General features: G+C 44.7%; 1 protein-coding gene and 1 long non-coding RNA gene across 5 annotated transcripts in view; both read left to right on the top strand.

Moving 5' to 3' along the window:
- The window catches only part of PIK3AP1 (phosphoinositide-3-kinase adaptor protein 1), a 47,970-nt gene extending 27,995 nt beyond the window's left edge, over positions 1 to 19,975 (top strand). For all 4 annotated transcript variants that reach the window (XM_083615592.1, XM_083615594.1, XM_083615595.1 and 1 more), the window contains 10 exons: positions 1,220 to 1,412; positions 5,400 to 5,480; positions 6,409 to 6,591; positions 9,266 to 9,331; positions 10,343 to 10,548; positions 12,039 to 12,111; positions 13,953 to 14,108; positions 14,858 to 14,928; positions 16,213 to 16,316; positions 19,033 to 19,975. In XM_083615592.1, coding sequence (XP_083471718.1) covers positions 1,220 to 1,412; positions 5,400 to 5,480; positions 6,409 to 6,591; positions 9,266 to 9,331; positions 10,343 to 10,548; positions 12,039 to 12,111; positions 13,953 to 14,108; positions 14,858 to 14,928; positions 16,213 to 16,316; positions 19,033 to 19,102 — 1,203 coding nt within the window. In that variant the 3' untranslated portion in view covers positions 19,103 to 19,975. The remainder of the gene's footprint in view (positions 1 to 1,219; positions 1,413 to 5,399; positions 5,481 to 6,408; positions 6,592 to 9,265; positions 9,332 to 10,342; positions 10,549 to 12,038; positions 12,112 to 13,952; positions 14,109 to 14,857; positions 14,929 to 16,212; positions 16,317 to 19,032) is intronic.
- Positions 16,331 to 19,022, top strand: LOC310763595. The gene is made up of 3 exons (XR_014548695.1): positions 16,331 to 16,724; positions 16,769 to 17,702; positions 18,218 to 19,022. It is a non-coding gene; the product is annotated as an uncharacterized lncRNA (long non-coding RNA).
- Positions 19,976 to 22,405: the final 2,430 nt, after the last annotated feature.

The raw sequence follows: 22,405 nt of genomic DNA, 5'->3' as shown, positions 1-22,405 counted from the left end.
ACAGTGTTTCCCAAACATGGGTCTCGAGCTGTTTTGGGGGGCTACAACTCCCATCATCTCTAGCTAGCAAGACCAGTGGTCAGGGATGATGGGAGTTGTAGTCCAAAAGCAGCTGGAGACCCAAGTTTGCGAAACACTGCTTTAGAATCTAGAGCAGGCATAGGCAAACTTGGCCCTCCAGATGTTTTGGGGCTACAACTCCCATCATCCCCGACCACTGGTCCTGTAAGCTAGGGATGATGGGAGCTGTAGTCCCAAAACATCTGGAGGGCCAAGTTTGCCTATGCCTGATCTAGAGTAATTGATAGGGTAGATGATACTTGTGAAATTAGGGCCTGGAGATATTGGCACACTTCAGTGTTTGTAGGAGGAAAAATAACACCTGTGAACAATGTTGAACAGATCTTCAAGTAGATAGAGAAAGCACATGCAGAAGCAGTGTGGATTTGTCAGTGGGAGACAGGCAGGCTGGATCAGTGGCAGAGGTGAAAGGTAACAGCACCTTTTTGCTCTGCTTTTCTGGAATTTTCTGGAATTTCTCAGACAGGAATGCTTTAAAGATTTAATGTATGGCTTAGGCCTTTGCAAGAGACCCAGCCTCTTCTCTGAATGTTATTCTCTCCATAGACATGATAGTTCCTGATTTAGCATCACTTGTGACATTTTCCTTTTCCACATATAATGGGCAGTGAGATACCTTAATGTGGGAAAGACAGCCATCGAGGGGTTGCGGTTTTTACGGAATCGGGGCAGATGTGTACACCAGCCCTAGAGGGTGGAAGGTGCAGAAAGCGAAATGCAGTAAAATAATGATTTAACACCAACCCACCCACCTTGCCGTTTCATGAAGTTTAGAGGTGCATGACTGCAAAGGAAAGGGGTAAATTTGCTTGTATGTGTTTCAAAAAGTGGCTAGCTGATGGTTGTGTGCCTCTAAACATTTAAAAGAGTTGACAAAATGTTGTGGGCGTCAGTTAGTGAACAAAATGCAGTAAAACTAGCCTGCTCCCCTGTGTGGTGGTCTTTCTGCTCATTCTGCTGACTTCCACCCCAAAGTTCTGCCCTGCCATGAACGCTCCACTGCATATAAAGACTCAGGTGTGGTAGGAGGGGTCATGTTTCGGATTGGTTACATGGGCATGCTCTTAGATTGATTCAATGGCATTCACCACCACCACTGCCTCGGTGGGTCTGTTGATTTACTTCCTTCCCCTTCTAGGAGACAGCAGACTTGCTGAAAAGCCACATAAAGGAACAGCTGATGCAGGGCGAGGAAGATGATTCTGTTTATGAGTCCATGGCTCATCTTTCCAGTGACCTGCTGATGAAATGCTCTCTGAACCCTGGCTGTGATGAGGAGCTCTACGAATCCATGGCTGGCTTGGTTCCTGGTGCTACTACTGAGGACTTGTGTATGTATAGTCTTCCTCTTGCTCTTAAGCTCCACGTTTATATGATGCTGTTAAGAGAACAGCATCCGTAAAGTAGCGCTGAGTCAAAATGCCCCCCAGTTTGCCCTCTGGTCTGACAGCTTTCTGTTTTCTTGGCTCATCTCAGGCTGTTGCCCATAGCTCATCTCTGACAGAGAAGTGACTATAATCTTAGCAACAAATTCAAACTTCCAAGACCTCAAAGCCTTTTGATCAGGGGGAGTAATCTTAACAGGGGGCTTCATAGTTTTAAATTACATACTACAAGAGAAAGTTAGAAATAAGCTTGCGACCCTACCGTTAGGCAATTGAGACATAGACTCGACACATCTTTGTGTTTCTTTACCCTTATAGGGGAACGGTATCCCCAGCGGAATGGAACACTTTTTCAGTGCTTCCATCAAGAATCTGTAGTTAGTCTCTTTTTTAATAGCCTTCTGGGGATCTCCTTTAAGATGATAATTCTTTGTTCCTCTATTTGTAGTGATTTTTGGAAATGGGCTTGGAGAAAGTAGTCTCTGATGCTTCTTATATTAAATATCACCAAACAGTTCCCTGGCAGTTTTTTAGCTTTGGCATATGGAGACTTTACTCTGAAAACTTTATCTATCTCTTTATTCAGCTCTTCCTCCTCCATCTCCAAGAGTTTAGATTGATGTTCTATGATTAAGACCCTGATTTGTTCATTCTGATGCTCTGGAATACCTCTCAGACATAGCGTTTTTGTTTTAATTCCTGAAGTGCAATATTATCGAGTATGTTCTCTTGAGTTGCTGTGTTTTCGTTCTTTCTTGATCCCTTTTAATCTCTTGGTTCTCTTCTTTATTTCTCTTAACTGCCTCCTCCAAAGGGGACAAGGTGCCTTCTTGTCCTTTGCCTCAGGCAGCAAAATTTCTTGGGCCAGCCCTGATGTTACTTAGGCAGGTTGCTAAATAGGTGTAGCCAGAGATCAACTTAAATGACACCTGGAGAGCCTTAAGTAGCATGTGTGTGGAAAGATAAGTAAGGGTGCATCTTATTCTAATTTCCAAAAGGATTGATCTAATTCTGGAATCCGTTTCCCTGATCTCATAAACTCAAGGTTCCATTATTGTCCCAGAGATATGATCTGACTGCTCATGGGTGTTGCTGAGGGCATGGCTGGAATCCTAATATGAATGTTGGAAATTGAACAGCATTCTTTTAAAAGATACAGCTGTAATGCCATGGACCAGTGAGGGCATTATATATTTTGTTGTTGTTTAGTTGTGTCCGACTCTTTGTGACCCCATGGACCAGAGCACACCAGGCACTTCTGTCTTCCACTGCCTCCCGCAGTTTGGTCAAACTCATGTTGGTAGCTTCGAGAAGACTGTCCAACCATCTCGTCCTCTGCAGTCCCCTTCTCCTTGTGCCCTCAATCTTTCCCAACTTCAGGGTCTTTTCCAGGGAGTCTTTTCTTCTCATGAAGTATTGGAGCCTCAGCTTCAGGATCTGTCCTTCCAGTGAGCACTCAGGGCGGATTTCCTTAAGAATGGAGAGGTTTGATCTTCTTGCAGTCCATGGGACTCTCAAGAGTCTCCTCCAGCACCAGAATTCAAAAGCATCAATTCTTCGGCGATCAGCCTTCTTTATGGTCCAGCTCTCACTTCCATACATCACTACTGGGAAAACCATAGCTTTAACAATACGGACCTTTATGTATTATTTTAACTAAAAGCAGACACTGGCAGTTTTTTATTTGGGATGCTTTCAGAACAGCTATAGTCTTACAGCACCACATTGTCCACTCCTGAATTTGAGAATGTTGGAAGTGCGTCTGGCTTTAGAGTTAGTATCAACATATCTGTAATAATCAATGTATCTATTCCACAAATGGTTCAGAATCACCTACAGAATTTATATACATTTCCATGGTTTAACAAGCCATTCCTATGGAGATTCAGAATTCCTTCAGTTTACATGAGCTTAATAAATCGAACTTGGACTCCTTATCCACTAAGCTAAATTTAGATATTAAAGGGCAGACTAAAGAGTCTGTCATGGCTGCCACCATGTATTGCTGTAAGTAGAATAAAACGTCTCCTTCCTCCTAGCCTGATCAAGATCTAGACAAAGCATTTTATCAGAACAAGTTAATTGTTGTTTACTGTTGTAACAATTGTTTTCTCAAAATGTATCTTCTGTACCATGAAAAATACCTTGAAAGCATTATCCAAAAAAGCAAAGAAACAAAAAAAGATCTGAACAAAGCCAGTGTCAATTAACAGCTTCTCTTGAACTGGTAAATGACTCAGATTGAAAGGAAGTGCATTGCAAAGATCAGTAAATAAACTGGGTCTGGCTGTACCTAACATGGCAGGGTATCATGCAGAGGAGCTCAAACACAGAATGTTCTAACCTTGTTTCAAGTCCAAATGCACACAACATTGGAAATTAGAACAAAGAATTTTCAGATCGTGGCCTCTGGATGAATTTGTTTGGTAGGTATGAGGAAATGGCTCACCTTACCACTGGATTATTTATTTATTTGCATTACTTAGAGTGGCTTGCAGCCGTCAAAGTACTACATTCCAGGATAAAACAGCATTATCAAGACAGGCTCAGCACATTTTCACCAGAAATGGCAAGGGAGTGGGCCAGATAAACCTAGCAGGGCAAGGTTTTCTACAGTCTGGGTGCAGCCATCAAGGAAGTCCTTCATATCATCCCAGCCAACTGCACCTCCATCCTTGGTGGGACACAGAGAAGGGCTTTGCTACCAGATCTTAGGGAATGGGCAAGCTGAAACAGGGTGAAATACCCTGGACCCAGTCCATTTAGGGCTTCAGAGGTTATCACCAACACTTTTAACTGTGCTTGGAAACAGATTGGTAATCAATGCAGCCGTTGCAGGATGAGTGTAATATGGTGGTCCCATGGGCAATTTTTTTACCTATTTAATAATAATAATAATAATAATAATAATAATAATAATAATAATTAATAATAATAATAATAATAATAATAATAATAATAATAATAATAATAATAATAATTTTTATTTATACCCCGCCCTCCCCAGCCAAGGCCAAGGCAACAAGTTGAATGAATACAACTTAAAAACAAGATTAAAATACAACATTAAAATATTAAAACATTAACATATTAAAATGCAGCCTCATCTCAGGAGGAGAAAGGAAAAAGGAAAAAGAAAGAGGGGGAGGGAATCAAATTGGCTCCAAGCCAAAGGCCAGGTGGAACAACTCTGTCTTACAGGCCCTGTGGAAAGAAATCAGATCCTGCAGGGCCCTGGTCTCATGAGGCAGAGTGTTCCACCAGGCCGGAGCCAGTGTTGAAAAGACCCTGGCTCTGGTTGAAGCTAATCTAACTTCCTTAGGGCCCTGGACCACTAGGGTGTTGCTATTTATGGACCTTGAGGCTCTCCGTGGGGCATACCGGGAGAGGCGGTCCCGTATATCCCTCGAGAGTGGACAGTGCTGACTAAGACTCTTGCTACCACATCCTGGACCAATGGGAGTGTCAAAAGACTCTTCACAAGTAGCCCCATGTAGAGCACATTGCAATAATAATCCAATCTTGATCTGGGTGTCGCTAGGGCATGTGCTATCATAGCCAGACCTGACTTTTCAGCAACATGCACAGCTCAGCAGCCTAAGTTGTGAACAACCACTATCTCAGCATCCTGATGGAACACTGAATGCAGGAGAACCCTCATACTGCAAACCTGGCTTTTCCCCATCCAAAACAAAATCAAGAGCTGCGGTGCCGCAACAGGAACTCCCCACGTGAGTGGGTTCGTTCACATGGGTAGTGGAGGAGTCAGTTTCACCCATTTCAGCCTCAATTTGCAGTGCCATGGAGCCTTTTGAGCAGCTTTCCCCTTTCAGCAGCCGTCAATGGGAGTCACGTCTCAGTTGTTCTTAGATGCTGATGAGAGAAGCTTTTCCAAGAACCCAGTGGATGATGTTTGTCCGTTGTTGTTTTCAGACGTAGAAATGCTTCAGTCTGAGACTAGCAGCTCCTCCGCACGGACAACAAAGGCCTATATGATGCGCAAGTTCTTAGAAGGTGAGCATATGCAGAGGCTCAGAGTTAAGATCTCCCTATGAAGAGATCTGGAGGATAGCAATATGAGAGAGAACCTTTTCTGCAGTAGCTCCCAGTTTGTGGAAGGTTCTCCCCAGCAAGGCTGGTGTAGTGGTTAAGAGCAGTAGTCTCGTAATCTGGTGAACCGGGTTCGCTTCCCCGCTCCTCCACATGCAGCTGCTGGGTGACCTTGGGCCAGTCACACTTCTCTGAAGTCTCTCAGCCCCACTCACCTCACAGAGTGTTTGTTGTGGGGGAGGAAGGGAAGGAGATTGTTAGCCGCTTTGAGACTCCTTAAAGGGAGTGAAAGGCGGGATATCAAATCCAAACTCTTCTTCTTCTTCTTCTGTATGTCTTTAGGTGCCAGGCGAGAACAATTCTCTTCAACCAGGCCTTTTGCTGATTAGCATTCTATGGCCTTTTAAATACGTTTGTGGGAGGGGGTTATTGTTTTGTTTTGTTTTCATTTTATTATGTATTTTGTATTCATATTTTGTATTTTTATGTTGTGAACCGCCCTGGGATCTTCAGATGAAGGAGGATATACAAATTTTATTAACAACAACAAATCTTATCACTAACTGCGAGCTATAGCCAAGGCTTCTTCTTGGTCAAAGCTCATCATCAGCGTGGAGACAGCTTACCCATGAACCTGGGTTCAAATGACACGCTAAGGCAATCCTTGGCTTTTGTTCAGAGTGATGCAGGGGTAAATATGTTCAAATACAGCGGGTCCAATATTAGAGATTCCCTCAATGACTCTATAGCCAACAAAACAAAAATATTCAGACTAACATAAGATAAATAAAAGCCCCCCGTTCCACTCTACAAGTTATGTAAAACATAAATGCACACAGTTGCTCCACTCTGCATGAGTTTCCTCCTTTCTAATTATGAGTTTGTTTTCTAGGTGTGAGCATGGATGTACCAGAACCGAAAGAGGATATATACCATGATTGTGAAGATGAAGAACTCTATCACACGGTGGAACAGGACAGTTTTCCTCAGGAATTGGTCAATAGGCCACCTGTCCCTGTTCCGAGACCTGATCCCTCCACTAAATCACAGGACAAAGAATCATACATCTATAAAGGTGACTGAGGAAGCAGAATTATCTCAACGTTGTTTTGCAAAAGCCTGTAGCGAGGGAATGAGGGACCACTGGTCCCCCATATGTTGTTGGACGTCAGCTCCCATCATCCCAAGTCAGTGGTCATCCATGATGGGAGTTGCAGAGCAACGTCAAGAGGACCACAGGTTCTCCATCTTTGCTGTAGGCTGTACAGCCTAGGAAGGGACATGAGTGGCACTGTGGTCTAAACCACAGAGCCTAGGGCTTGCCGATCAGAAGGTCGGCGGTTCGAATCCCCGCGACGGAGTGAGCTCCCGTTGCTTGGTCCCAGCTCCTGCCACCTAGCAGTTCGAAAGCACATCAAAGTGCAAGTAGATAAATAGGTACCGCTCCAGTGGGAAGGTAAACGGTGTTTCCGTGCACTGCTCTGGTTCACCAGAAGCAGCTTAGTCATGCTGGCCACATGACCCAGAAGCTGTCTGCAGACAAACGCCGGCTCCCTCGGCCTATAGAGCAAGATGAGCACCGCAACCCCAGAGTCGTCTGCGACTGAACCTAATGGTCAGGGGTACCTTTATCTTTACCTTTTATACAGCCTAGGATAGGAAAACTCACAGCTTGTATGCTTATAGTTGAGTTCAAAGAATTATGCTTCTCATTTTTTAAAAGTGGTTTTGTCTAGTCTTCCTGGTCCCAACAACATATTTGCCAAATACCAAAGGAATGAAAATAAAAGGGAAACAGAAGTGAGCTCCTATTATTTCAGCCTGTCCAGGCAACTAACAGCCAACATACGACCGCCTCCAGGAACGTTCAAGGCCACAGTTAGGTTCATTCCTGGGAGGAACGTGGAGAGAACAAACCTGTTTATATGATCCAGAACCTCCATGTGTCAGAGCCCAAGCGTGAGAGGAATGAGGATACTTTGCTGGGGCCTGAGAGGGTGACCCAGTCTGCAACATGCCCATTCTTGCGGATTGAAAAAAAATGAGGCGAACCTGGTTGTGCGAACCTAGTTCCTTTTTATCTATTTGAGATTTCCAGATTTTGTCTTGTGAGATTTTCCAGAGCCAGTCAGAAGTAGTGTTTGAACAGCAGAAACAGCATTTGAAGTGCTGATCTAGGCTCTCCTCTAGAATATTCCAGCAATTCCCGTACATGCTCTTTTGGGGGTCCTACATGCCCATCCGGAGGGAATTTTGCAATCTAAAGCAAATGTCCTGGATTTGGGGGGGGGGGTTATATAAAACAAATTGTGTGCAGGTGTTTCTGGTTCAGACTTTGGCTCTGGTGGGGGCGGCCCAGGCTTGGTGGCGGTGGAGGAGGGGCTATCGGACGATTGCCCTAAAAAGAATGCTCAAAAACTTTTTGTGTCTGGATTTTCGCCTCTTGAAATATGGCAACCCTACTCTAGAACCATCTTCTCATTGTGTGCTGGTCCAGGGGGGAGGTTACCGTGGGGCGAGGTCCAGGACCTGAGTCGAGGGTCGGCAGACAGTCCTCCATGGGCGAAGCGGGGTCCACAGTGAGGAGCCGGGCAAGGACAGGAACTCTGGGGGAACCAGACTGGGTGCTGGCCGAAACAGCTCTTCAACGACGTTGCTCCCGCAACCTGGGACCGGGCTGACTGGCCTTTATCTTCTCTGAGGCCAGGGGCGGTCCCGGCCCCCAGGAGACCCGCCTCTCCTGGCCTTAAGGCGAGCACTCCTCCTGGGAGAAACCAGTTCCCTCCGCCTCTCTGCCCTGAGCCTCTGCAGTTCAGGAGAGGCTGAAGGGTTACTGGACCAGGGGGAGACTCACCTGTAGGCACTGAGTCCTCAACCACCTCCGGAGCCAGAGTGGATTCACCTGGTGCCTGCTCCTGAGGATCCGGCCCAGGTGCAGGTGCTTCAGAATCAAGGCCCTGCCCCAGTTCAGCCGGCCCTGGAGGCGGGGACTCCTGTGCAGGCTGGGATTCCTCCGGTTCAGCCTCTGAATCGGATTCCAAGGCCATCACACATTGCCTCGCTAGGTGATTTCTGTGCTCTCATTGGAGAAGCCATTCATTCAGTTATTCAGAATATGTAAATCCTGTTTTATAGCCCAGTTTACAGATTATTATTTTTAATTCTAAAAAGTAAATGAAAATCAAACACAAATTAAATTTTGAAATGTTCCCTGGGCAGAAATCAGAACTCCCCATAGAAATGCAAGATGCCACCATAGCAGCGTTTGGGCGCCACCCTAAAATGAGAAGCAAGCAGCAATGGCGGGAGTTAATGTTTCTTTCTAATATGGCCTTCTTTCATGTGAAACCTTTGATTGTTATTTTTAAATCAGCTTCTAGAATTTTCAAATTGCAATTCACAATGCTGGTACATCCCATCCCATTCCTTTTCCTTTAAACATAGCAGTCTTCAGTATGTTCTGTCATTCAGATTTTCATAGACTGCAATAGTATTCTTTATTAAGTCAGTGTTGGCAACAGATGGCAACGTTGATGAGTATAGCATCTGTCTTACTGTGTTGTCTATAGACCAATGGAAGTTGGCAGGCTGATTCCCACACTGATCCGCCAATCAGCTAACTCAAGTGTTTTGGGTTTGTTGTTGTTGTTTTTGCTTAGAATGGGATTTCTCCTAATAGTTGCATTGACTGACGTTTGGTCTGGATCTGCCGTATTGTCTCATGGCTTAAATAGCTTGCCACTGTTTAGTTTTTGCAGGAAAGCACCAGGAGAAACCTGGGAACCTTTACGTGTCTACAGGCAATATTAGGAAAGGTAAGTCAAGGTTATAGCGACTCTTCCCATTGCCTCAGTGGCGTAGCGTGGGGGGTGCAGGGGGGGCCGGCCGCACCGGGCGCAACATCTGGGGTTAGGGCAAATCCACGGGTTAGGGGGCGCAAATCCACGGGTTAGGGGGCGCAAATTACTTGCCTTGCCCCGGGTGCTGACAACCCACGCTACGCCACTGCATTGCCTGACAGGCTAATTCTTGGGTATGACTTCCATTCATGGTTAATATCATTTACCATATTAAGTGTAGATGAGCTGTGCAGATTAAATTGCTGTAGTGGAATAAGTAAGAGAAGTGAGTGGGCTGGCAGTAGCAAAAGCATTTGGAATAGAAAAGCAATGATGTGCTCTAGGTGTTCCCTTAAACTATACTTTTGGAAGCAGAAGTTTTCAACCTTTTTGAGTCCACGGCTCCCTTGACCAACAACATTCTTTGTGCAGCTCCCCTGTGGGGGAACAACCCCCGAGCCTCACAAACCCAGTTATGTCACCCCTTGCCTGCAGAGCCAGCAGCCCCTCAGCCCTTTTCAAACACCGTCCCTGAACTGAACCACATGACACATCTAGCAGTGTTTTGCTTTTTTAAAAAACGATATTTTCCTTTTTTGGGGGGAAAGTTTTTATTGTTAAAATAATTCAGCATTAATACACACATATTGCGAATATACAAGCATACAAACATACAAACATACATTTCATACAATCCTTAAAAATATTCAAACATAACTACACTCAGTCCCACAGATAATTCCTTTTCTCATCACCATCCACCACCCCTCACCCCACCTTTGTGTTAGACTTCCAATCTACTCAGTTGCAGTTTCTTTCCATTTCTATTACTTTCTTTCACACACCTTTAACCTAATTTCATGCTTCTTTTTCTATTACACATTGTTATCCACCTTATTTAGTATTTCAGTATTTAAAACGGAACTTGTTTATTCTAATAGGAGTTCTGATGATATTTTCCAAGCGTTTCCTTTGCTTCCATTCCAGAGCAAGCAGACAGAGATCCAAAGGCTCAGCCACAAACCAGTATATATGACCCGTTTGCTGGGATGAAAACCCCAGGCCAAAGGCAACTCATCACTTTACAGGAGCAAGTGAAACTGGGGATGCTCACTGTGGATGAAGCTGTCCTTTGTTTCAAGGAGTGGCAGCTGAATCAGAAAAAGCGGTCGGAATCATTTCGCTTTCAGCAGGTGTGTGAGTCAAAAAGTGCTTTTCATTGGGAAATATAAAAAGCAACAGCATTACTGAGTCTGCCCTACCACATACCACACATACCGTATTTTTCGCTCTATAAGATGCATCTAGTTTTTGGAGGAGAAAAACAAGAAAAAAATATTCTGAATCTCAGAAGCCAGAACAGTAAGAGGGATTGCTGCGCAGTGAAAGCAGCTACCCCTCTTGCTGTTCTGGCTTCTGGGATAGCTGCGCAGCCTGCATTCGCTCCATAAGACGCACACACATTTCCCCTTTTTAGGAGGGGAAAAGTGAGTCTTATAGAGCAAAAAATACGGTAATTCTTTCTTTGTCTTTCTGTTGTCATTGCTGGGAAAGGTAAAAAGCTGCTGTTTTCTCTTCTGCGCCTTTCCATAAGTTGGCATAGTGTAATTCAGAATGCAGAGCCAAGTGGGCAGTGGTTTCAGCTTGTAGGAGCTGGAAGCTAAAACGTCTTAGTATTCCCAAATGTGTCTTTAACAAAAAGGACAATGAGGACAATCTCTAGGGATGGACGGACCCTCTCCACTTCAAAAATGATCTTGAGTTTTGCAAGCTTTCCTCACAAGAACCTGAGGGGATTTGCAAGGAATCCTGGCAGAGTCCAGTTAGTAGATTTCCCCTCCCTTTCCCTCCCCTGTCAAATGGATGACAGCTCTTCACAGCTGAGGGCTTCTGTTCTGCTGCTCCATTTGCAAATGTGGTATGTGGGGCAGGAGCCCCAATTAAACTCATGGCAAGCTCAAAGAGGACATTGTCCAACTTGCATTAGAGCTGACCAGTCTGCGAGGAGGGAGCCTGCATTTCAAGCCCTTGGAAATGTCATCTTCCCCAACCATCCCAAACATCTCCCTTGTACAGACAAGCCCATAGTACCCAGCTGTACTGTAGCCTTGTCTTTAAAGCCACTCTGATACGTGGACTTGTTTAAAAAAATATGCAAATAGCTACAGGCTAAGAGAGAAGCCAGATGTTGTGCCCATACTGGAGTCTTTGCTAATAATCGGAAATGGTTGAAAAGAGGGAATATTTGGAATGTGTAACACAGTCTTGGTTAACCACACCAAATTGCTGCAAAACTCATTTTTGCTATTGATTGCGTGTTGAACGTGAGTCAAACTTCATCAGTTACACAAGTATTTCCTGCGTTCCCTCCTGAAATGCCTTCACCACCTATGGAGTCATAGCTAGGAGGACTCACAAAAAAGTGCATGGACAGGGCAATCAGTTTATAAGATCAGAACAACATGGACTGGAGGCTATGGAGAATTGCTGATAAATAGTTAAATCTTGGTTCATGATCACTAGAATCTCTTTCCTAATATCTTACACGGTGAGGCCCACGTATTAGTAGAAGAAATGGGATTATCTACCTCGGATTCAGTTAGATCTTGCCAGTTTTGCAAACCATTATGACTGGTTGTGCATGTTTGTTCAGATCCTTGAAAATAACGTTTTGCGTTTCCAGGAAAACCTGAAAAGATTACGCGACAGCATCACTCGGCGGCAAATTGAGAAGCAAAAGGCTGGCAAACATGCAGGTAAAGGGCTTGACTAATTGGTGACCATGCTGAAAACTGCAGCAGTTGGACGTCTCCCACTCCTGGTCTGTAGCCAAGTGTGGTGGAGCTAAGGGGTTGTACGCAACATTTTGCTAAGTACTACTTTGCATGAGCGGAACAACTTCCTCTTGCACAGCAGGGCATTCCCCCCCCCCCCGCTCCTACCCCTGTGCTCTGCCTAAATCTCTTAGGGGTTTTTCCCAACCCTCCACAGCAGATTTGGGGACATTATGGAGCATGCACAAAGGCAGGGGGAAGTCGCAATGCAAAAGCAGAAGCAGTTCCACTTGTGCATTTATTTAGTTAGCCCATGGTACACTCTGTTGTAATGGTTTTCTAGTTGGTTTTCTAACCTCTTTTGACTTCGGTCTGATTGTAAGACAGAGGCTTTTGAGGCAAAAACAAAACTGGCCCCAGCAATCTGAAGATCCTCAAATGCGGGAGGAAACCTGAAACGGGGGTTCTCTCAATAACTCATTTTTTGTTACTTTACTACGGTCTTTACATTTCAGAAGGATAAACAACTCCCATAAATTCTAAGTTGATGTATACATTTTTGTGAAAGTTCTGGGACGCAAACAAGATTGTGGATAAAAAGACTACGATAAAGACTCGAGGCAAAACATAACCTTTCTTCTGTGGTTACTGTCATTTGACACACAGAGGGCAGGAATATCCGAGGCTGTATGTGCACAAGCATACCAAGACTGCCCAAATAGCAACTGGTTAACATTATGTTCTTTTCACTGGCGCTGTAGCTCGTCAAATGCCATCATTTATGATAGCAAGGCACTGGTGGAAAAAGTATGGTTTGGATTGGTGCAGCGGTGGCAATTGTAACTACAGGGATGTGCCTACTAGATGCCAATTTTGCCTGTTGTATTACTGAAGGGGATGTGGGTGGCGCTGTGGTCTAAACCACTGAGCCTCTTGGGCTTGCTGATCAGAAGGTCCATGGTTCGAATCTTCGCAACGGGGTGAGCTCCCGTTGCTCTGTCCCAGCTTCTGCCAACCTAGCAGTTCAAAAGCACTCCAGTGCAAGTAGATAAATAGGTACCACTGCAGTGGGAAGGTAAACGGTGTTTCCGTGCACTCTGGCTTCCATCACGGTGTTCTGTTGTGCCAGAAGCAGTTTAAGTCATGCTGGCCACATGACCTGGAAAACTGCGGACAAACGCCGGCTCCTTCGGCCTGAAGCAAGATGAGCGCCGCAACCCCATAGTTGCCTTTGACTGGACTTAACCAACCAGGGATCCTTTACTTGCACAGAATTGGTGAGGGCAGAGAAGAGACATCAGTGGAAAATCCAAGCAGCCCTATGCACGGATTTCCAAAGTGCAGGAGGGATTACCTTGTTTGGGGCAGAATCAGAATTTTAGCTGCCGATGCCAAGGAAGGTACTAGATGAGCAACGAGGCATAACTTCCAGTTTGAAAAAGTTTTGCCCACTGCCAAAGGGACAAAGCTGAGGTATAATTTTTGAATAAATGTGTTTTAATAATGAGCTCCCGTTGCTCGGTCCCTGCTCCTGCCAACCTAGCAGTTCGAAAGCACGCCAGTGCAAGTAGATAAATAGGTACCGCTCCGGTGGGAAGGTAAACGGCGTTTCCGTGCGCTGCTCTGGTTCGTCAGAAGCGGCTTAGTCATGCTGGCCACATGACCCGGAAGCTGTACGCTGGCTCCCTTGGCCAATAAATCGAGATGAGCGCCACAATCCCAGAGTCGGTCATGACTGGACCTAATGGTCAGGGGTCCCTTTACCTTTACCTTAATAGTAATAATAAGTTGCCTTGCCTTGATTCCTGACTTTTTCTTCCTAGATTTGGAAATCACTGTCCCTGTTGGTCATTCTCAAAACATCCCCAAGAAACCAGAGTGTAGCATTTATGAAGCTCATCCTCGGAAAAATCTATACCAACCAATTAAAGAAATCAGGCGAGGGGACTGGAAAACAGAAAGCGCCTCAAGTACTACTAGTAAGTAAGCAGCCAGGAAGCCATCTAGGGAGAGGCGAGGATGCTTTGGATTTCTAGTCATTAGGGATGGAGCACTTAGCAGTTGTTGCTTTCCCAGCCAATGCTCTATATTACCCTCACTGAACTTACTGCTCAGTCTGTTTATGCGCTTTATGAATGTTTCCTATGCAAAAATTAACTTATCCAAACATGAGGAATTAGTACCCAAATCTCACTATACACACCACAGATTCAGATAACCAAACATAAAACATGTTTTCCTTCCTTGTTTTCCTTTTGCTGATCAGCAAAAGTTTGAGTTTCATCATGCTGCAGTTTCATCCAATAGCAATAATTTAATTTACTGGTGCAGAATTCCACACCTCCTTGACGCTGTTCTGAGGGGAGTGGGGAAAGCCTCTCCTCTTCGATCCATTTACCTGTAAGATAAACATGTATAAAGCCTGTTTCTCAGTACATGCAATTCTCTAAGCACTGTACACATATTGAAAGATAATTCAGTCCCTGCCTAAAGGTTCACAATCTTAACAGACACATGACACAAAATGAAAAAGAAACCGAGAGGTAAGAAGAAATAACTTCATACAGAGCTCTTGCCTAATTCAGAAATTATAGGAATAAGCGGAATGGTGGTTTCAGGGCCAGGGGAAAGGATTGGAAGGTGGTTCCTCACAAGAAAACATGAATGTGTGGACACTTTATGAAATGCTTGAAAATCCCTAACTGGGCTTGTTTCCTCATCTAACCAGGTAGTTCAAGCAACCGATCCAGTACACGAAGTATACTGAGTGCCAGCAGTGGGATGGATGGAGACAACGAGGTAACACTTCTCACTGGAAATTTTCTCTCTTAACAAACTTGCACAACTGCTCTGGCCTGATCCCTCACTCAAGCTACAGAAATGCATGTTTCAGTGTACAAGCAGTAGCCGCTTGACTGTGGGCTTAGAATACATAGCAAACAGGCCGCATAGAGCAGTGATGAGGTGTTGGGACTACAACTCCCATCATCCTTGCCCATTGGGCAGTCTCGCTGGGGCTGATAGGAGTTGGAGCCCAACAACTGTACCTGCACGGCCACAGGTCCCCCAACCCTGGCATAGAACTTGATAAAGGAGTAGCGGGAAGAGTTAATTTGAGGCACTAAGCCGGGATTGTTGATGCTGTGGTGACACTGGAAGGCTTCGCTGAGGGGAACTGAGAAAGAAAAAGGCCGCTTTGGCAGAATAGCACTCTTGTCTCCCAGGAACAATATTATGGGAAATGGGATCTGGTGCCAGCAGATCCACATGAGAAGGACCAGGGTGTGGGGCCATGATACTCCCTACCCTGCCTGAAATAATACACTGTTCCTAATGCCAGGAGCTCTGGGGCTGCAAAGTTGAAGAGAAACCCACTCTTGCCTTTGCCATCAACCAGAGGACTAAGGACCGCAGGGTTCCCCTTGCCCCCGTTTGTTCTGTTTTAGATTACCGTGCTATTGCTTTGCATATCTATAGGCAGTATATAAAACTTCAAAATCAATGAACTAGTTAGATGACGAGGTAGTTCTAAAGTATTTCATTATAGAGCCGTAGTCTGGCTTGGTTTAAGGCAGCGTTCTGTGTTGTGTAGCACACTGATTCATTCATAGAAGAAGGCCTGAAGGCAGATAGTCCTAGGCAATGCAAACATGTATGTGTATTATGTATTATGTGTATTATTATTATTATTATTATTATTATTATTATTATTATTATGCCACCCATCTGACTGGGTTTCCCCAGCCGCTCTGGGCAGCTTCCAACAAATTAAAATACAGCAAGACATCAAACATTTAAAGCTTCCCTAAACAGGGTTGCCTTCAGATGTCTTCTAAAAGTCAGAGAGTTATTTATCTCCTTGACGTCTGATGGGAGACCATTCCACAGGGCAGGTGCAGCTACCGAGAAGGCCCTCTGCTTGGTTCCCTGTAACCTCACTTCTTGCATGGAGGGAACCACCGGAAGGCCCTCGGAGCTTGATCTCAGTGTCCGGCTGAACGATGCGGGTGGAGATGCTCTTTCAGGCTGCGTATTTTCCAAGGAAATGCTGTGGGGAAAGCTTACTTTCACATCTTTATGTAGGATAATGAAATACCAGAAGTAAAGAGAAATTTCAACCCCGGGACCCAGCCGCCAGACAGACCATCTGCAAGACCTCCAAGGATACCCCCTCGAGTTACTAGCAGGTTGTTGTTGCTGTTATTAATATCATCATGATTGTTACCTTTCTACTGCCATCTACCTCAAGAGCAGGTTTGACAGGTCTCTGCCCCAAGGGGCTTACAATCTAAGATAGAAACGGAGGGGGGGGAGATGAAATGCAATGGTGGCAGATATAAACAAGAGACTATGCGATTATTATTTTGTTCCAGTTACAGCTGCTTAGGCTTAATGCGGACGGAGGTATGGTAAGGCATAGGAACTAGGGGGTCCTGCCAGAGGCTTTGCAGGAAAGATGGTTTTTGAGGAAAGATTTGAAGGAAGTAGGAGAGAGAATCATACAAAGGTGTTATGGGAGGGAGTTCTAGGCATAAGTGACAGCAGGGGCAGAGTTTCTTTCAAGGCAAGGAGCAGGAAACCACCAGATGTCTGAGGTGGTATAGCTGGCCAAGCAAAGATCACAGGAAGGCGTGTGGAGAAGTAAGTGGGGCAAGGTCATAGAGGGTTTTGATGGTAAGGAGGACAGTGAAGTCCTGCTGGATCCAGGAGCAGACAGGAAGCTGTTGGAGGGATGTTTACACAAAACACAGCCCCCCCCCCCGCTTTTTCTTTTGCCAATTTAGAGCCTATCAAAACTTTGAGGAAATAAAGCAACCATGTGACTTATGTAAAAGGCTCGTGGAAGCCAGTTGTTTTGCCATTTCCGTATCGTCAGTAAAAATATTTAGTGGGCTGATTATTAATAGCGTGCAGATATAAAAAGAGTTGGAAGTCATAAATAGCTGCTGTAAGGTGATCTCTTTCAGTATTTCTTTCACTTTTATTCCAATTGCACAATGAGGTAAAAGCCAGTTTTATATTTGAACCACTTCTTTTTGTAAAGCTTTTGACCTAGTCCTCTAGTTTTATCGGAATTTGAAACGAAGTTGCATGTATGCATAAGTGGATTTGCTCATATTTCCATGCTTTGCCTCCCTCATTCTTCCCCCTTTCTCTGTCCCCCCCCCCACTGTCAACACTGTAAGCACCTCAGGGCAGGGGCCTGTTTCTTTTGCTTGTGTTACTCTATAGAGTGTCATATGCTATGTAGTTTCAAAGGGTACTATCCTCTCCCTAGCACTGCTTAACATTGATATGTTAAATAGCCAGATGGGCAGAGTATAAATTATAAAATTATTACCGGTATACTGATGAGACACAGCTCTATTTATCTCTAACATCTGAAACGGGAGAGGTGGTGAAAGCTCAGGATCAGTGTCCGAAGGTAGTGGTGGATTGGATGAGGACCAATAAATTGTCTGAATCCAAGGAAGACAGAGGCTCTTTGGGTGGGTAGTTCCCGTGTCTGGGAGATTAGCAAGTTACCCATTCTGAATGGGGTCGCATTCCCTCTGAAGGAGAAAGTGTATACCGTATTTTTCGCTCTATAAGATGCACATTTCCCCCTCCAAAAATTAAGGGGAAATGTGTGTGCGTCTTATGGAGCAAATGCAGGCTCCTTGGCTTCAGCGATAGCAGCGCGAAGCCTCAGAAGCGCAGCGGGAGCGCTCCCACTGCGCTCTGGAGGCTTCGGGTTGCCTTCACTGAAGCCTGGAGAGCAAGAGAGGTCGGTGCGCACCAACCCCTCTCGCTCTCCAGGCTTGAAATATAGCCGCCTGAAGCCTCCGGAGCTCACTGGGAGCTCCTGCTGCGCTCTAGAGGCTTCGGGTTGCCTTCACTGAAGGCGAAGGCAGTGTGGGAGAGGGAGAGCTGCGCAGCGCCCCTTCAGCGAAGCAGGAGGAGAAATGGAAGGGGCTCTGTTTCTCCTGCCGTTTCACTGAAGGGGCACTGCGCAGAGAGGGGGAGAATTTTTTTTTCTTATTCTCCCCCTCTAAAACAAGGTGCGTCCTATGGTCGGGTGCGTCCTATAGAGCGAAAAATACGGCAGCTTGGGGTTACTCCAGTCCTGGATTCATCTCTGTTATTAGAGGCCCAGAAGCTAAGAGTGCCTTTTACCAGCTCTGTCTGGTGATCCAGCTTCATCTGTTCTTGGACAGAGAGAGCCTGACCACTGTGGCCCATGCCTTGGTATCTTTGAGGCTGCATTACAGCAATATGTGGACCTGCCTTGGGCTTCGTTTGGAAGCTCCAGCTGGTACAGGATGCTGCAGCCTGACTCCAGATGAGAGCTTCTGGTTGAGAACATGCGACCCCATGGTTAAAACATCTGAACAGGCTACCCAGATAATACGGACCCAGGTTCAAGGTCCTTGTATTAATTTACAATGTCCTGAACAACTTAGGTCCTTGGGGACTGCCTAACCACTTACATCCCAGCTGAATCACTGAGATCATCTGCCAGAGTGCCATTGGTTGTCTCCTAAGTTGGCAAGACTCATTTGACAGCAACATGAAACCGATCCAGCCTCCTTCTGTTTTAACCTTTAAGCCCCTTTTGCCAAGCTTTTTTCTGGCAATTAAAAACAAACATTTATATGGTTTTAATGGCATGGCTCTATGTAAAACAGTTGTAAGCTGGTCTGATAGTTTATATGACTAGTAGAATATAAATATTTTTTATAAATAAATGTAGACTGACATCATTAGTAAGAATATTAATAATAGCTTTTCTGTTTCAATTTTGAGTTGGTGATTCACATAAAAACCGCAAAGACATTCTGTTGTTTCCTTGCCTTTGAAGTTCAGCATGTGTAATATTCCAAAGCTATGCTTATGCTCTGCTTTTCAAATGTTTTTCTGTAGGCTTTTTAGCAGTGACAACTTCTGCCCTCCTCCCCCTGTGCCTCCGAGAGGTCGTGAAATGCCACGCTAAATCTTCAGGATGCTGAATGCGAAAATGCATGGTGTTTATTCTTAAGGTTGACTTTTAATAATAATGAATATCCAGCAAAGGTTTTCTCCTCACTCCGCCCCGTCAAATGAAGAATTTTGGCACAGGTTTCTTTGAAAAACCAAACCGAGGGGGGCAGGGAAAACAGGGAAAGCAGGGAAAAACAAGAATTTGGCTGTCCTCTTGGCAGTCATGGCTTTTCAGAACAAACTGGTTACGGCAGAGGAAAGTACACACTGAGCTTCTTCAGGATTATGCGATTCATCCTTCTTAATAGCACCAGATCAAAGGTGGCAATCCCTCAATATGAAAATGGAATACCTACAAGTGGACCTTTTTCTCTGTTTATCTACAAATGAGGTAACAAATGACGCTTTCAGGTAGGCAGATTGGAGATGGCATAGGGCTGTATTCAACTAAGTATTACTTAGAGTAGACCCACTATAATTAATGGACCTAACTCAGCGATTTTCATAAATTTCAATGGGTGTACTTCGAGTAAAGCTTTGTTGAATCCCACTCACAGTGCAGTGGAAGCTCAACCACAGTACACAATGGAGTAACTCCTTCGAAATCTGCCCAAACAGATTACCGGTTTTATGGTGATTTTATATTTCAGACTACTAAATTGGTGCCTAAAGTAGCTTTTTCAGATTACAGGGAAACATTGTTTTGCACTTTAAGTCCTGTGCCTTAGAACACAGGACCTCTGTGGAATCTTCGTCCATGCCTTGGTGTGTATTAATTCTGTGGTGATGTTATCAAAAGCCACCCAGCAAACTGTGGATGTTAATGAACCTGGGTTCTGTATAATTTATGAATATCAATAAAGTTTATGCACAGATGTTTAACATAGTTCTTTTTACAGAGTCTGAATTCTTTTTTTCAGAGGCAGCCTGTAAAGGCAAGCAGCAGATCAGAGTTAAAAGGTTTAAGATGTGCATTCTCAACGGTTTGGTCAAAACCCCTGGGAAGGCACAACACATCTGGAGAAGTGAGAGAAGACTAAGATCTTGCAGCAGACAGATCTTTATTTTCCCAGCCCTTTGACCTGACCATCTCAGGTTATACTATTTTCCAGGGTCTGTTCCAGGGTCTGAGCAAACTCCTCAGATCAGGTTTAACAAAGCAAAAAACACCACTGTGCAGAATATCTCTCATAGCAAATTTCCTGTAGGAAAATACATATGGAAGAGGAAATGAAGTATGGCTGCTTAGAGCGGTGTGTGCTTAATGTGCCTTAGATAAGGACCCCCAGTGCATTTGTAAAGAAAGTGTGTGCCCCCATCATCCCAGGCTAGCCTAGAAAGGAACACTGGGAAGAGGTCCTTTCTTCTAACTTCTAGGTTCGATTTTAGGAGACAGCCAGAGATAGCCTACTCCATCTCTACTCAAATCCTCAGGGCCTGCCTAAGACTTTTTGGCACCCGAGGCAAACCACAAAATGGCGCCCCGGGGAAGAAGGGTTAAATGAAGAGCTACATCAGGATCAAGGGAGGGAACACTGGGAAGGCTTCGCTGTGGGTTTCTATATTGGAAACCAGAGTGGGAGTCAGCAGCGCCTCCTGTTCGCCAAAAGGCTGTTGTGGAGGCGACATGTTGCAGGGAAGCTGAGAAGGCAGAAGATGTGGCCTTCAAGCAGTGCACCACAGCTGTCACTGCCACCATACCACCAGAGGGCAATGCATTCCTGCCCTGTGGATCCTGCTGCCTGAGGCAGTCTCCTCACTTTGCCTCATGGGTGGGCCAGCCCTGCTATTTCTGTGTTACTGGCCCAGTTCCTACCATCCTGTGAAAATCTTCCCATGCAGTAGTGCATCTCACACATGATTGCATGTGAACATTACTCTCCACTAGAGATGGAGGATAAATTTGATTCTGTTTGCATTAAAGACAAACCTACCTAATTCACACTTTGCAAAGCAATATGCGAACCAAAACACATCATTCTTCAAAATTTGTATTCTCCGAATTTTGTAAGGTAGTTCTCCAACCAAGTCATGTGAACAAAACTGCATATATTTGTGAAAGAAGCATGCATTATATTTAGGAAAAAAGCCTTGCAGAAATGTGTATAAGCAAAATTACAAAGGTGTGTTTCATAGGACAAATTTGCACTAAAATGCTCCTGAATTTCTACAAGGACCTTTTTAAAAAAATAAAAGTGCAAACTGATGTGAAAATGTGATGAACTGAACTTATGAGTGGGAAAATTAGAAACTGAGAGAAACCAAACTGACTGATTTGCCTATCCCTACTCTCTGTTTGCTCATTAGCATGTTGTGGTTGTTGGTGAAATTGATTTTTGGATGGAGAGCTGACTTAAAAAGTTTGAGGATTTACTGTTTAAGATTGGGGGTACAATGCCTGGAATCCTAAGAGAGGCATTGATATCAAACCAGGGTACAAAAGCAATGCCCTTTTCAGGTTAAGATATTTTTGCACAAACCAATATGCTTTCAAATGTATTGTTAGGCATGTGCTGAGCAATGTGAAGTTTCAGGGGTGCTGTGTTCACCCAGGGTTCTGTTTCCTTGGAATGCGGGTCATTGGAGACTGAAGGTTCTTCTGTAATATAATGTTTTGTTTACACATATACACAAGTTGAGCATAAGAGAGACAGTTCACACCATTAACAGTCTAGCAGATATGACTTTCCATTCAGTTCCTAGGTGGCCACCAGTACCACAGGATTCTTCCAGAGAGTAGTTCAACCTTCAGTCCAAAACTGCAACCTTAGGTTGTCCCCTCTCCCCGGCCAGGTGGAGGACAAAACTACTTTGAGGGCTTTCTTTTTTAAAACAATCAAGCAGTATATAAATTTTATGAAATAAGAGGGTGAGTCATTACCCCACCTTTACTGTCCATTCACAAAGGTAGCAACTAAGCCAGGCATAGGCAAACTCAGCCCTCCAGATGTTTTTGGCCTACAACTCCCATGATCCCTAGCTAACAGGACCAGCGGTCAGGGATGATAGTCCCAAAACATCTGGAGGAACGAGTTTGCCTATGCCTGAACTAAGCAAAGACACATGCCCAGGCATGATGTTACGTCACCAGTTCCCATCTTGCAAATCCTGGATATTTTACAGTCAGGTGTATGTGAAGGTAAGTCTATGGGTGAGATCCAATCATACTCAATGTAGAACCATTTAAATAAATTAAGTCCATTGATTTTGCCGGGCTTGCCCCGAGTACGTCCTTGGCACCCGTCTGTCTCGGGAGACAATGGAGGAGTGTGCCTTCGGAGGTGAAGTCAAACCGTGGGAGAATTACAGCGCCTGC

The sequence above is a fragment of the Podarcis filfolensis genome, assembly GCF_964270895.1.
Source record: "Podarcis filfolensis genome assembly, chromosome: 5".
NCBI classification, from domain to species: Eukaryota; Metazoa; Chordata; class Lepidosauria; order Squamata; family Lacertidae; genus Podarcis; species Podarcis filfolensis.
Note: the sequence above shows the minus strand (reverse complement) of the source record. Positions and strands in the feature narration are given on the sequence as shown.